The sequence below is a fragment of the Leptopilina boulardi genome, unplaced genomic scaffold (assembly GCF_019393585.1).
Source record: "Leptopilina boulardi isolate dan_hultmark-lab unplaced genomic scaffold, ZJU_Lbou_2.1 LbouV2_259, whole genome shotgun sequence".
NCBI lineage: Eukaryota > Metazoa > Arthropoda > Insecta > Hymenoptera > Figitidae > Leptopilina > Leptopilina boulardi.
Window position 1 is genome coordinate 944504 of NW_026137817.1, and position 13477 is coordinate 957980.

General features: G+C 25.0%; 2 protein-coding genes across 2 annotated transcripts in view; both read right to left on the bottom strand.

Annotated features, from left to right (window-relative positions):
* The window catches only part of LOC127280998 (calsyntenin-1), a 28274-nt gene that overhangs the window by 11677 nt on the left and 3120 nt on the right, over positions 1-13477 (bottom strand). Inside the window, exons 2-3 of the mRNA XM_051304470.1 lie at positions 12537-12816; positions 8394-9205 (exon numbers count right to left, since the gene is read on the bottom strand). Of these exons, the coding sequence (XP_051160427.1) occupies positions 8394-9205; positions 12537-12816 (1092 nt within the window). The remainder of the gene's footprint in view (positions 1-8393; positions 9206-12536; positions 12817-13477) is intronic.
* LOC127280999 (uncharacterized) lies at positions 1991-5268 on the bottom strand. Its single transcript, XM_051304471.1, has 8 exons — positions 5159-5268; positions 4957-5087; positions 3968-4387; positions 3701-3840; positions 3535-3601; positions 2831-3353; positions 2611-2750; positions 1991-2377 (listed from the first exon to the last, which is right to left on the bottom strand). Exons 1-8 carry the CDS (start codon positions 5223-5225, stop codon positions 2000-2002), a joined length of 1866 nt encoding a protein of 621 aa, XP_051160428.1. The 5' UTR covers positions 5226-5268; the 3' UTR covers positions 1991-1999.

The following is a 13477-nucleotide window of genomic DNA, read 5'->3' on the forward strand; positions in this document are numbered from 1 at the left end:
GTTGTGAAATTTTGGTTTAAGGGTTTGCTCAAATTGCGAGATGTACATTTCATTGTGCTCGGATATTATTACCCTTAAATATTCTGTCATTTCCTTGTTAACATAGGGAGCTGTTATAAAATCAACAATTTCCCTAAGTCTTAAGAAAAAACACCAGACGGGATCATCCTCAGGAATGTAATCTCCGACCATTAGAGCAAAATTTCTAACAAGAGTTAGCATTTCTGATGCAGATAACTTTATATTTTTTGAGCGCAAGTTTTCTTCCGAGATGGTAGGGATAACATTTCCATCATCTGTTAAAGAATAATCAAAACTTCGAATACGTTCGTTTAAAGTGAGAAGATTAAGGAATTTCTTAACCACTACAATGTAATAAATAATTTCACCCATATCATATCTTGCAACGCCTTCAAAAACGTCATGCATAATATCTAAATGAGGATTTTCAGTTGGGTCAACGTAACTAGGAATTCTATTTAACATACACATTTCATGAATTCCAGTTTCTGTTGCATTATTTGTCTCAACGTCATCAATGTAATTTTTAGAATTTCGGAGAAGAGAGTGGTCAACAAATAATTGCGAGTGAAGTTTGTCTTTGTGAATGGTACATATTCTGCAAGGATAATTCGAGTTGAATCCTTTAATAAATCCTAATATTTCGTTAAGTCCTAAATTATCCCCGAGAATTGCGCAAAGACAAAAATAAATTCTCTGTCCATTAATTTCTATTCCATTCACTTCTAAATCAATAAGATCGTCAATTATAGGTTTAAAAACATTAGCATTTCCGAAAACTTTATTTTCTGATAGAAAAAGCAAACCTAGGAAAATATTTTCAATTTTTGATATTAATTCTGGAGGAAGGCAAGCTATAGAATAATATAATGCACCAATCTTATGATCTGTGGCATGTGATCCTAAAGCGTTATCTGGTTCAAAATCATCAAAATAAAGAAGAATTGGAAGTACTATTTTATCACCAAAATTTTTAATCTTTTTTTGCCACATTTCTCCTTGAACAATATTTGTAATTAAATCATCGTTCTTTGATTTATAAAGTTCTTCAAGATTTTTCAAAATACTTTCGAGTGCTCCAGGCAATTGAAGAAAACGAGATAGAACCTCCTTCATTGGGATATGTTGACCATACACATTACAGTGCTGAAGTTGTGTTGTTTGATCATCTTTTTTAGTATCATATTCAGATCCAATGATATATGGTTCTGGTTCAATGTACATGCCCGTTTCCTTGAAAGCCTGAATTCTCAAATAATCAGTTTCTAGACCATCGAAAGGATTTGAAATGGTTTGAAAACCAGTTTGAATATCTAAAATGTCTTTATCAGGCACAGAATTTGATTTTAAAATATTTAAAACTTTTTTTTCAAGAAATGAAATGTAAGGACCACTTAACAATTCTGAAACACCTTCCACTACAGTTTGCACTGTGCTACGAGTCACTATACTAGATGAATATAGTTTTGACGTAAATAAAAGAGCAGCATCTGCTACGTCTTCCTTAAGCTCAATATTGGTAGGATTGTACTCTACATTTTTCGAACTATCCTCAAACTTATCATTGTCATTATCACAAAAAGAAATGGAATCAGTGCTAGTTTTATCATCAAAATTCATTTTAATGAAAACTGAGGAAGAGGAATTACCTTTATCGACTTCTGAGTATTCGGAATGTAATATTTTATCCTTGAAATGTTTTATGAACGATTTTAAACTCTTATAGGATCTTAAACAATTAGAGTTTGTACATCTATATATATCAACTGATTTGTGACAAAGTTTTATATGAAAAATTAAGTTGTCCACATTGAGGCATTGAAAATGTTTACACGCGAAACACGAGTAGACCATTTTGTTAATTTTAATTCGAGTATTGTAAGATTTAATACGATGAAAATAAAAACGATATCACTTCAAATTCCGTTTTAGAGAAATTAAAGTATTAACAAATTCTAATGCAAAAGTTAATGTCGTTCTAATGCTCTTCTAAATTTACAATTTCAGTTGTACGCTGAATATTCACTAAAGTTTTAAAATTGCCCACCATTGTCGAAATATTTGCGCTCTTCTTATCATACTCTGTAAAAATATCGTATAGAGCTTGTTGAACAAAGAGCCAAGGCTGATAAGCTTCTTGTGAATATTCCGTATGAAGAGCAAAGATGGCTTTAAAGCAAACGTCGAAAGCTTTTTTCAAGTTGGGGAATTCGTACTTGATGGTGTCGATAATACAATAACTTCTTGACAATTTTGCACGAGTTGTTCCAACACATAGAATGAAAGGTTGAAGTTTCTCTTTTTTTTTCATTTGATTTAATCGTCTCATTATGGCAGGATCAATGTCATTAGGTGACTACAATGCAAAATGATTTATTATTTGTTTTTTAATTTAATTTTTTATTAATTAAATTTAATTAAATTAAATAATTAAGATAATTAAATTAATTAAGCTGTCGGATCAAAGAAGGGCACATAACCAATGTAATTCAAATGGGTTATGTGCCCTTCTTTGATCCGGCAGCTCAATTGTTTGATTGTTTTTTTATTATGCTTTTTTACAAAAACATAAAAATTTTCCTAACATACTTTCACATGGAGAATAAAAGCTTCTTGAGATTCTATTTGCGTTGGACGGGGTGTAATCGACTGACTTTTTTTACCCCTTGACTTTGGCTGCTTAGGAAATAGGTAAGGCAGCAGTTGAAAAAGTAAATTATCTTTTTCATCTAAAAATATGTGATATTTAATAAAATGTAAAACTAGGAATCAGTATTATTCATACAAAGTGTAAAATATTCTAGTATACCGTTTGTAAATGACTTAAAGTTGTCAATAGTATCTTTTATTTCTGCAGAATGACATTCTAGTCCTATCAATTTTAGTAATGCTGCTTGTTTTAGGTTCCAATCAGAAGATAATGCTTGAACGGAGTTTGGATATCTCAATTCGAAATCTGCTTCAAGCAGAGTGTATCCTAACACTAATCTGAGGACCTTATAGTTTTCATAATATTGACTAATTGGCAGAAATGTGTTTTCAGATGAGGTCAGACTGTTTAAACGAAAATGATGTGTGGATTTCCATTTCTTTTCGACTTCAGACCAGGGTTCTAAATTTTCTTTCAACCATCCATCTGCATTTAACACGTCATTGCTCACTTTCGATTCAACATTCACTTCTGCTTCATCCGAATCTTCAGTATCTACTACGCCTTCTTGGTGTAGTAACTTGGCATTGCGATATTTTACGTTTCTAATATAATTTGGCAACTTTCCTTCGTGATTTTTTTGATTTTTACCATTAACTTTTGCACGTATAAAATAAACGAACTAGAAAAGAAAAGGTTTTATAACTAAAAATCCGAGGTCAGAATTTTTATATTGGTTCTTATTTCTTATTCTACAGATGTGCTCAGAAAACGGTTCAAAAATAAAAAAAATGAATTTTTTTTAATTTTCACTTCAAATCGTATATAATTTAGAAAATTCCATAAAACTTTATCACACTCACTTGAGGTTCCGATGGAAATAGTTGCCTAATTTTTGTGTCAACTTGTTCATAATCGTTTGCACTGGGGCTGTGTGTAAAAAAGAAAATAAATTTTATTTTCATGATTACTATTTTAATAATTAGATATACACAAATTAAAAATAATTTAGTTAATTATTAAACCTACTTCCTGTTCAGCTCTAACAATTTCTCACCAACAATGTGAATCAAAATTGAACGAGATTGTGAATTCAATAATTTATTTTGTTGATAAAATTGCAAGATGGTCCTTCCTTTACTAGAATTTTTTAATAAATCCTCAAGGTTCTAGAAACAAAAATATCTTTATAATATTAAAGTATTAAGTATTAAAGTATTTTTTTAAATGAAAAAAGTCCTTCTAAAAGGTTGTTTGCAGGAAGTTTTACAAAAATTTTTAAAAATCAAATCTTACAATTTGCAAAATTTCTTGACTCACAATCCATTTGCAAACGCGCTTAGATTTACTTTCTCTTGGTGTCTGTTTATCTCTTTTTCTACTGCAGCTGGGTTGTCCAATATTGTCAACAATTTCAGTTTTGTCACTACAGATAGAGTTTACAAGTTTTTCAATATTTTCAGTGTCTTGATTCCAGTTGAGTTCTGATTGTACAGTTTGTTCAATAATTTGAATATCTTTGCTACTATTGGACTGTAGAAGACTTTTAATAATTTGTTGGTTACCGCTGGGTGTTTTATGAAATAGAATATCCTGGCTGCATCCAGGTTGTACAATATAATTTTCATTTATTTCTCGCAATAGATCATCATTTAAAAGTGAAGGATCTGCGAAATCGTTTGGATTCTTGGTATTGGAAAATTCAGAGTGATCATTCTAGGAAAAGCACGCAATATTTATTTTATATATTTATTTTATTTTTCGTTTTTAGTAAACTTATATTTTAATTATTTTTTTTTAATTGATCGATGCTACATGACTTTTTCAAAGTAAATTTACTTACCTTTTAATTTGTTAGTCCAATTTCAGAAATAAAAAGATCAAAATAATCTTAAAACCTTCTTCTTAATAATCCTGAAAAAATCTATTATTAAACAGAAAGTTTTGAAGATTATTTTGACCTTTTTAATTTTATAATTGGATTGACAAATTAAAACATAAGTAAAATTGTTTAAATATTTTTTTATTTAAGAATTCATGGAAAACACCAAATATATTATTTTCGATTTTTCATTATAAATTTTTCAAAACTAAAACGAAGTTTTTTTTTCAAATAGAACGTGAGATATACCGAATTCAAAAAGTTTCCAACATTTTGAGATTTAATATTTTTGAGTTACATGAAAGTTTATTATTTACGCCGTTAACCTTTAAAACTCACATTAAATCGATCATTTATTAATATTATTTATTTATATTTACTTTAAATTTTTCATTTATGTTACCTCGGCTTTTTGAATTTCTTCTAAACGGGATAAAAGAATTGCCAAATCTCCAATAGGTTTAATTAATTCGTGCAGCAGGAAAGGGACTTTTTGAATTTGCTTCAACGTTTGAAGATTTAGAACCTTATTATCTATAAAACGTAATTTAGCAACAAGAAAGTTAATTTAAAGAGTCAACAAAAAGTTATAAAAATTCAATTACTTTCAAAACTGGAAACGTAATCTCCGAGTCCAATTTCAAATAATACGTTTTTCAGCTCGGTGTCCATTTTATTTTGAACTGTCACTTTGTGAATAAGTCTGAAGATGCGCACAACAAAACAAAATAAAACTTTAAAAATCTTTTTTACAGCATAAATTTGTTTAATTTTGAGAGGAATAATCTCAATTATAGAAAAAAAATCTTAAATGCAAATGAATAAATTCAATCAAAGAGAAAAGATTAAAAGTTATCCTTTAATATAAATATTCTCAAATAAAGAATAAAAATCCTCCTTTTTGTAGATGAATATTCGTATATTGAAAATAAAATGTAAAAGTAATTTATGAGAGGAATTTTATTCTCATTTGGAGATTTTATTTTTTTCGGTGTATGAATTTATTTTTTCCATATACAAAAAAAAATATTATGCAAATTTAAAAAAATATTTGTTTTTTTATTTTTCAAACAAAAATTATAATATTTTATTGTGAAGTTAATTCTCAATATATCATTTATTGTATTAAAAAAAATCTATTTCCAAAAAAAAATTTAAAAGATTAAATTCAAATATCTTTTTTTGTAAAACTTTTAATAAGAATTACGAACTTTCTAAATTAAATAAAAGTAAAAAGTAAATCTACCACAAACTCCAAACTACATATGAAACGATGGAAAAGAAAATTTAATTTTAAATATTAAACCAAAAAATTGCATTTTTTCGTTTTTTTTTTTTGGTTTTTCTGAAAACGAATTTATTAATATTCAAAATCACCAAAAACTTCAAGAGAAAATTTTATTATATGTATTTCTACACGATCAATAAATATATCAGTAAATAAAACTATTTTTGAACAATGAACAATAAAGATATTTATATTTTATATAAATTAACATTTGTCATTTTATTCAATATTCACAGTTGTCAAAATGATCTTTTCTCCGTGAAATTCAACTTTAAAATTCCAATTTCAAAATAAATAAGAAAAGAAAATTTTATAAATTAATTACTAAAAATATATTGTAATGAAATCAAAAATTATTCATTAAATTACTATGAAATATTAGATTTTACTAAAAATAATCGGCAACAACTTTAGATGAAATATAATAATGTATTGATCTCAAAGTTTTCTAAACTAAAACTTGACTATACAAAAAACAAAAAATAAATTCAAAGGTAAATTATTTTTTCAATTACTTAAATTAAATTTTTAATTTAAGTAAAACGTACATTATTTAAAAATAAAATCAAACAAAATGCTTCAATACAAAAAAGGTTCTTCATGAAAATTAAAAAAATATTTAAAATTGTTTAACAAAGAAAGGACAAAAAATTCTCTCAATTTTCAAAATAAATTATAAATTGTTAAAAAAAAGTCAATTATTATAAAAATTTAATTACTTTTAAATTTAACTATTCTGTAAATTCAAATGTTTTTGTATGTTTAATTATTTTTATAATTACACTACCGGCGGAAATTATGCGACATCCTCTTTTTTGTTATAATTGTATAAAATAATTTTAAATTAAAAATTATAAAAACTAAAATTATTTCCTTTTTAATTTCCTAAAAACTGATAACTATTATTTATTGTACATATGTGAAAAATATAGTATTATCAGGCATCAAAGTGACACATTTTTTTACTCTTTTTTTTCAAAAAATAATATTAAAAATGACAGAATTCAAGAATTTTTAATTTTAGCGAATTTTTTTATTCCTAAAAGCTCGTCCGCGTTTTTTACACGAATTTTCATTTTTCAAAATAGCATTTAACATAATTTTTTTCAAACCACCTTTTACTCAAAAGAATTTTTAATTTGTCAAATTTTTTTTGACAGATTTTTATTTTACAAAATTTCTATTTACTCAACCGTTTTTTTTTTAAATAATTCTAATTTATCCGAAATTCAGATAATAATTGAATTTTAAAGTATTTTGAATTGAAAAATGTTTTAAATAATTGAAATGCCAAGATCTTGATTAAAGTTATTAGAAATAATTATTTCAACAAAAAATTTGAATCAAAATTTTTAATAATAATTCAATTTCTGGAGAATTTGAATTAAAATTTTTGTAAATTAGAATTGCTGAAAATTATTAACAAAGTTTACAAATTATTAAAAAGTAATTGAATTTTAGAGAATTTTTAATTAAAAAATGTTTTATTTAATTGAATTTTTGAATAATTGGATTGAAATTATATTAATTTAGCAAAGAATTTTAGATATAAATTTTAAAATTAATTGAATTTTGTAAGAGTTCGAGTTAAGATTTTTATAAATAATTACATTTTTGGAGATTTTTAAATAAAATTGTTGTTTTAAAATACTAAATATTTTATATAAGCTTCCCATTCCAAAAGTTATAGGATTTAAAAATTCGAATTACTTAAAATTTTCCTGAATTAAAATTCTATTCTAATCTATTTTATTTTTCTTTATATCTCCGGAAATAATTAACGTTCTTAGGCTCATTTAAATGGTATCTTTCTATATAAAATTCAAATTATTAAAAGAGAATTTCTATACACGATCTCTCTTAAAATTTTCCGACTCGTGAAAGTTAGATTAAAAAAGTTCAAAAATTTAAAAGTCACATCTACGTCAAACAATAACGGTGTAAAAATCAAACGAATACATAATCTAAAGTTTTTCTCTTTGTTTCAAGTAATTTTAAGGTTTAAATATTTTGCTCAACTTTGCATCTAAATATTAAATAGAATTTTTTCCATTTTTTATTATTTAAAATTCAAGACTCGTAAAATTAAAAAAAAAACGTGTAATAATTAAAATTTTGAAAATATATCTTAATTTTATTTGTAAAATTTTGGAAATAAATTTTCTTTATAATATTCTTATAGAATAAAACGACTTTTCTTTGCAATTTAAAGTCGATCCGAGGCCTGCGACAACAATAAATCAAAAATCTAGAATAATTCATCACAAGTTTCAATTAAAACAAAAAAAATAATCGAAATATCATTAGGAAGAAAAGAAAATTTTTTAGAAATAATTCAATATTTAAGAAAAAAAAAAAAAAAAAAAATGAAGCTGCAAATTAAAAGTTTTTTTGAGTCACAAATAATGCACATTGTTCTCTTTAAATAAATTAATTAATTAATTTTCAAGATTGAATAATTTCAAAATGGGAAAATTGAAGAAAAAAAAAAAAAAAAAAAAAAAGATGAGAAAATGCAAGCAAAAAATATATAAATACAATGAATAACTCACTGTGATCATCAGCAGCACACAAAATATGTTCCTTAACATGTGGATCTTGTCTTGGTCTTGGACGATGTTTTATCCAAACGCCAATGGTGAATTTCTGAGCAAGCGCATGCTCCAAAACATCATTGGGCACAATAGCAGCTGAATTGGCACCGTCAAATTCAAAAATCTCATCAGCCTCACGTCCCTCGTCCCTCGAAAGCAACGACGTCCAAGATGTCGATGGTCCAGGTGTTGGCAATAGATCGACACTGTCCCTTGAGGCGCCGCACAATTTACGTTGACTCTGAACACTGTATGTGTCACGATCGCAACCCTTTCCAATGTGATCGGTAGCCAAACTCAATGTGGTACGTAAACTTCTCAATGTGCATGGAGCATCGCAAAGTTCCAATCTTGCCGATGGTAAAAGAGGCTGTGAACCAACGCCAGCGGCATAATCAACTCTTTCGGGTACACCACGCCATCCAGGTGAACAAACTCGATTTACTTTTACGGTGACCATTGCCGGTGCCGATTGTTTCATTCCACAATCATAAGCGACAACACTCAATATATAATTGTGTGATCGTTCATAATCCAATGGTTCGGTATTTCTAATTGCCCCCTCATTGTCAATTGTGAATGGTTGATCGTCAGTGAGAATTTCATATTTGCAAACATCGCCATATTTTGGTGTACAATCACGATCGGATGCCTCAACACGAACAACTTCCTCATAAAGACGTCCCTCATCAACTGTACTGACGTAGGCCGGTTGCAAAAATTGTGGAGCATATTCGTTCACATCGACGACTGTTATATGCACAGCGGCGCTAAAATTTGTGAAAAAAATTTTTTAATTATTTAAAATAATTAACAATAATTATTATTCTTTTTTTCTTCTATATTCTAATTTATAGTTTTTATAGATAAAAATTTTAGATATAAATTTAAATAATGATAAAGTTTTTACAACTTTGTCGTACGCAACGATTTTATTTTTTTTAAAACAGTAATTCTGATGACAATTTGTCAAAATTTATGCAGCAAAAATTTGTTTGAAAAAATAATAATTAGGACTTGAATTAAAAAAAAAAACCCACTTATATGTATTAATTAAAAATAAACAATTGTTCAAGACTTGAATAAAAATAAATTCTCACAACAATTTTCAAAATCTTTAATAATAAATTATTCAAAATAATTCAAATTTAAATTCAAATAACGTTTTTTTCAACCCAGAAATATTCAATAATTATTATTTTTCAAAAAAAACAAAAAAAAAAAAAAAAACACTAAATTGTCCTAGTCAAACGACGCTGAAGTCCACGTCAACGTTTATGATCAACGATTAGAAAACAAATTATTTTTTCAAACGGAAAAATATAAAATTTTTTATCTAGAAAAATATTTTTTTTATAACTTTTTTATCAATAACAAGAAATATCTTTGTGCCAAAAATTCATATAATTTTTCATTCGAATAAATAATATTTTTTTTTTTTTTTTTAAATCGTTGATCATTTTGTAAACTTCAGCACCGTCTAGTCAAGTACAAAAAGTAACAATTATAAATTTTTTGAAAAATTATTTAATTTTAAAATTCAAATATACATTTTTTTTTATCAAGATATATTCAAAAATTAAATTATTTACAAGAAATAAATTTTCTGCTGCATTATGCTGATCGAGTGTAAAAAGAAATAATTTATAACATTTAGGAAAAATTAAAATTTTTTACAAAATAATTCGATTTAAAAATTCTAAAATAGGTTTTTTTTTAATACTCAGAAATATTAGCTAAAATTCATATTTTTCATAAACAAATTTTTCTGCTGAATTGTATTAGTTCTGCACAAAAAAAATAATATTTACGAAAAATTAAATTTTTTTTTTTAATTTCTGTTTTAAAATTCAAAAAAGTCTTTTTTCGAGAAATTTCAAAAAAAAAAATTCAAGAAAAAAAATTTAAATACGAATATTATTTTAAAGAAAAATATTTCTACACCAATTTTATCATTTATCAGTACAAAATCAAGAAATTTATACTTTTGATAAATCTTAGTATCAAATATTATAAATGTTAAATTTCCAACTACTTTTTTTTTGTATTAAATCATTGCATGCAAATATTTTTGTTAAAACAAATATTTTATATTTTTTAAAAGCAAATCATTGCTATTTTGTTCCATATTTTATAATATCTCCATTTTTCGAGGTAACGAATCGAGAATAGATGTTGTCAGTTTCTTTTAGTTGATGCACACCATTATTTAATGGTTCGAACAATAGGAAACAACCGAAATTAAAATATATTGAAAGAAACATATTTTAAATCATAAATTTGTTTAAATAATAAACATTATTACAATTAGTACAATTTATCTCAGAGAACAAAAAAAAAATCAAAGTCAACTATTGTCGTAAATCATTGACAACACAGTGTTGAAGAAATAATAGTAATTTTTATAAAAATTATAAAAAATATTTATTAAATAAATTTGATATATAAAGATCGTGAAATATTATTTTCAATATGAGCAAAAAGTTTTGAACGTTCAAATGAACAAAATATTTTTTTCATTCTATAAATTATTAAAAATTATAATGTCAATGTACAATAAAATAGTAAATTAAATTAATATTTTCTTTTTAGATATTTAAAACAATATTTTATAATGAAATTCGTTCAAAACTTTTGACTTTTTTTCAATAAAAAATTTTCATTTATTCAAACTCGTATTGTAAATTTCTATTTAACCGCGAACATCTATATTAGCAAATTCTCTACTTCATCGAATTTTCCTTCAATATAGAATTTGCATTCCAAAAGAAATTTTAATTTAACTGAATATAAAATTATATAATGAAAATATTTGTTAAAAAAAAAAATAGAAAATTTTTATATAAAAAAATATTTCAAACTTTCAATTTTAAAATTTGTGATGAAATTTTGTTTGGATAATTGAAAATTTCAAACAAAAAATAATTTCTCGTTCAAAAGAATTTTATATGAAATTGTCAATTGTGAGTAGAATAATGCCAATTTATTTATTTAGTCAACTTAAAAAAAAATTATACATATATAATCTAAAATGGCATGTTTTTCAAATCTTAACTCGAATATGGCACGTTTCTTCATATTCATCTGAATTGGCGTCATTCTGCTCTCAATCGACAAAAGATTGATAATAAAAGTTCCAACGAATGGAGATTCGGTGTAAAATGCAAATTCTACAATTTAAAAAGAAATCCAACTAAATAGAAAATTTTAATGAAAATGCTAATAATGAAAATTCGGTTAAATAAAAATTCTATCAAATATAAAAAGTCGGTTAGAGAAAAAATCAGTAGACTAAAGAATTTGTCGTGAGAAAATTCAGTTAAGTTTTAATTAAGTACGGTTTTTATTTTTTGAAAACATATCTTTGGTAAAGTAATAGTCTAAAGAAAAGGAAAATGGATATTATTGAGAGACAATTTTGATAGATATATAAAGTAATATAACAAATATATATATATATATATATATATATATTGATTATAAAGTTTCCAATAAAGGCTCCTGACAATTGTTTGTCTTGTACAAGTTTTCTGAGTTCTATTTATGAAGCATTAACTGAATGTACTATTGAATTCACCATACGCGTCTTTTGTTAAAAAATGAGGGACATTCATCATTATTTTACTGTGTTCCATTCGTTCAAAGCTTAAAGAAATCGATATTTTCATTATATCAACGTTATTTCAAGTTTTAACCTGGATTTACTGGTTTAATTATAAAAAAGTTTTATACATTTTTCAAAATATACTTTTTTCTTGAAATCAACTAAATCCCCATTTAATTGAAAATTAATCGCTCACAGACCGATTGAATCGATAAATTCTTTTGAAATTAAATATTTTGTTGATACAATATATATATATATATTTTTTTTAATAAAAGCAAATGTAAACAAATAAAAAACAAATATTTAAATAAATATTCAAAACAAATTAAATTTAATATTTACAAATATTATCAAATGCAAATATTAAATTATTATTATTATTATTTTTTTTTTTTGAAAATAAAATTGTTAAATTTTTAATTTGAAAAGGCATTTTGTATTTTTTTAAGGCTCGTAATTAATTCTATATAAATTAGTTAAATGGTTTTATATACCTTTCTGATTGGGCACCATTACAAGCGACAGCAGCAATATCAAATTTGTAGTTGCGTCTTTTTTCACAATTCAAAACTCGAAGTGCCTTAAGCTTTGCAACGCCGTTTTCTTTCAGTAAAATTTCAAAAGGCGCTTCACCATGATGTTTGTTGGCAATATGAAAAGAGCAAATCTTGGCTCCCAAAGCGCGAATCTGCGGTGTCACCTCAACCAGAGATTCATTTTCTTTCACCAATCCATGATATCCGCTTTCAAGACTCTCTAAATCTAACCGGGGCACTAAAAAAAAAGAGAGAAAATAAAAAATAAAACATTATTATATGAATCAAAAAAAAAAAAAAAAAAAACAAAAATTTAATTTCCAATCACCAGACAACTAATCATATAATTATTTCGCGCACAGCCCGTTTATAATTTCTAAATAAATAAATAAATAATAAAAATTAGAATTCCATATTTTCAAATTTTTTGAAAAATAATAAATATTTAGTCTTAAAAAAAATGTAAAATAATTATTTACTTTTCTTGGATTTTAATAAAAATACATATTGGTCAAGTTTACTTCGTAAATGATTTAGAGGAAAAAATATTTTTTTTTTAAATTACTATACAGCAACGAAAAATAAAAAAGTATATTAAACATTTAATAAATTATTAATGTAGGTATTTTTGAATACAGAAAGCAATATTTTATAATAAAATTTGAAAGTAAAAAAAAGTATTAAATAAATGTTTTGTTCATTTGAACGTTCAAAATTTCCGGCACATATTTTTTTTGCATGAAAAATATTTTTATTTTTCTATTTCAATCATTGGCAATAAATGTTATGAAGTTCACCGGTGTGTAATAAAATTCACAATTTTTTTTTTTTTTTTTTATAAATAAGAAACGATTTAGGCAACAAATGAAATAAAAAATAAGAAAAATTTCATCTTTGTG

Coding starts and splice junctions, on each gene's coding strand:
- LOC127280999 (XM_051304471.1), bottom strand. CDS start 5,225: ATGGACACCGAGCTGAAAAACGTATTATTTGAAATTGGACTCGGAGAT. Junction 5,088..5,158: donor TTACGTTTCCAGTTTTGAAA/GTAATTGAATTT, acceptor TACGTTTTATAG/ATAATAAGGTTCTAAATCTT. Junction 4,388..4,956: donor AAGAAATTCAAAAAGCCGAG/GTAACATAAATG, acceptor TGCTTTTCCTAG/AATGATCACTCTGAATTTTC.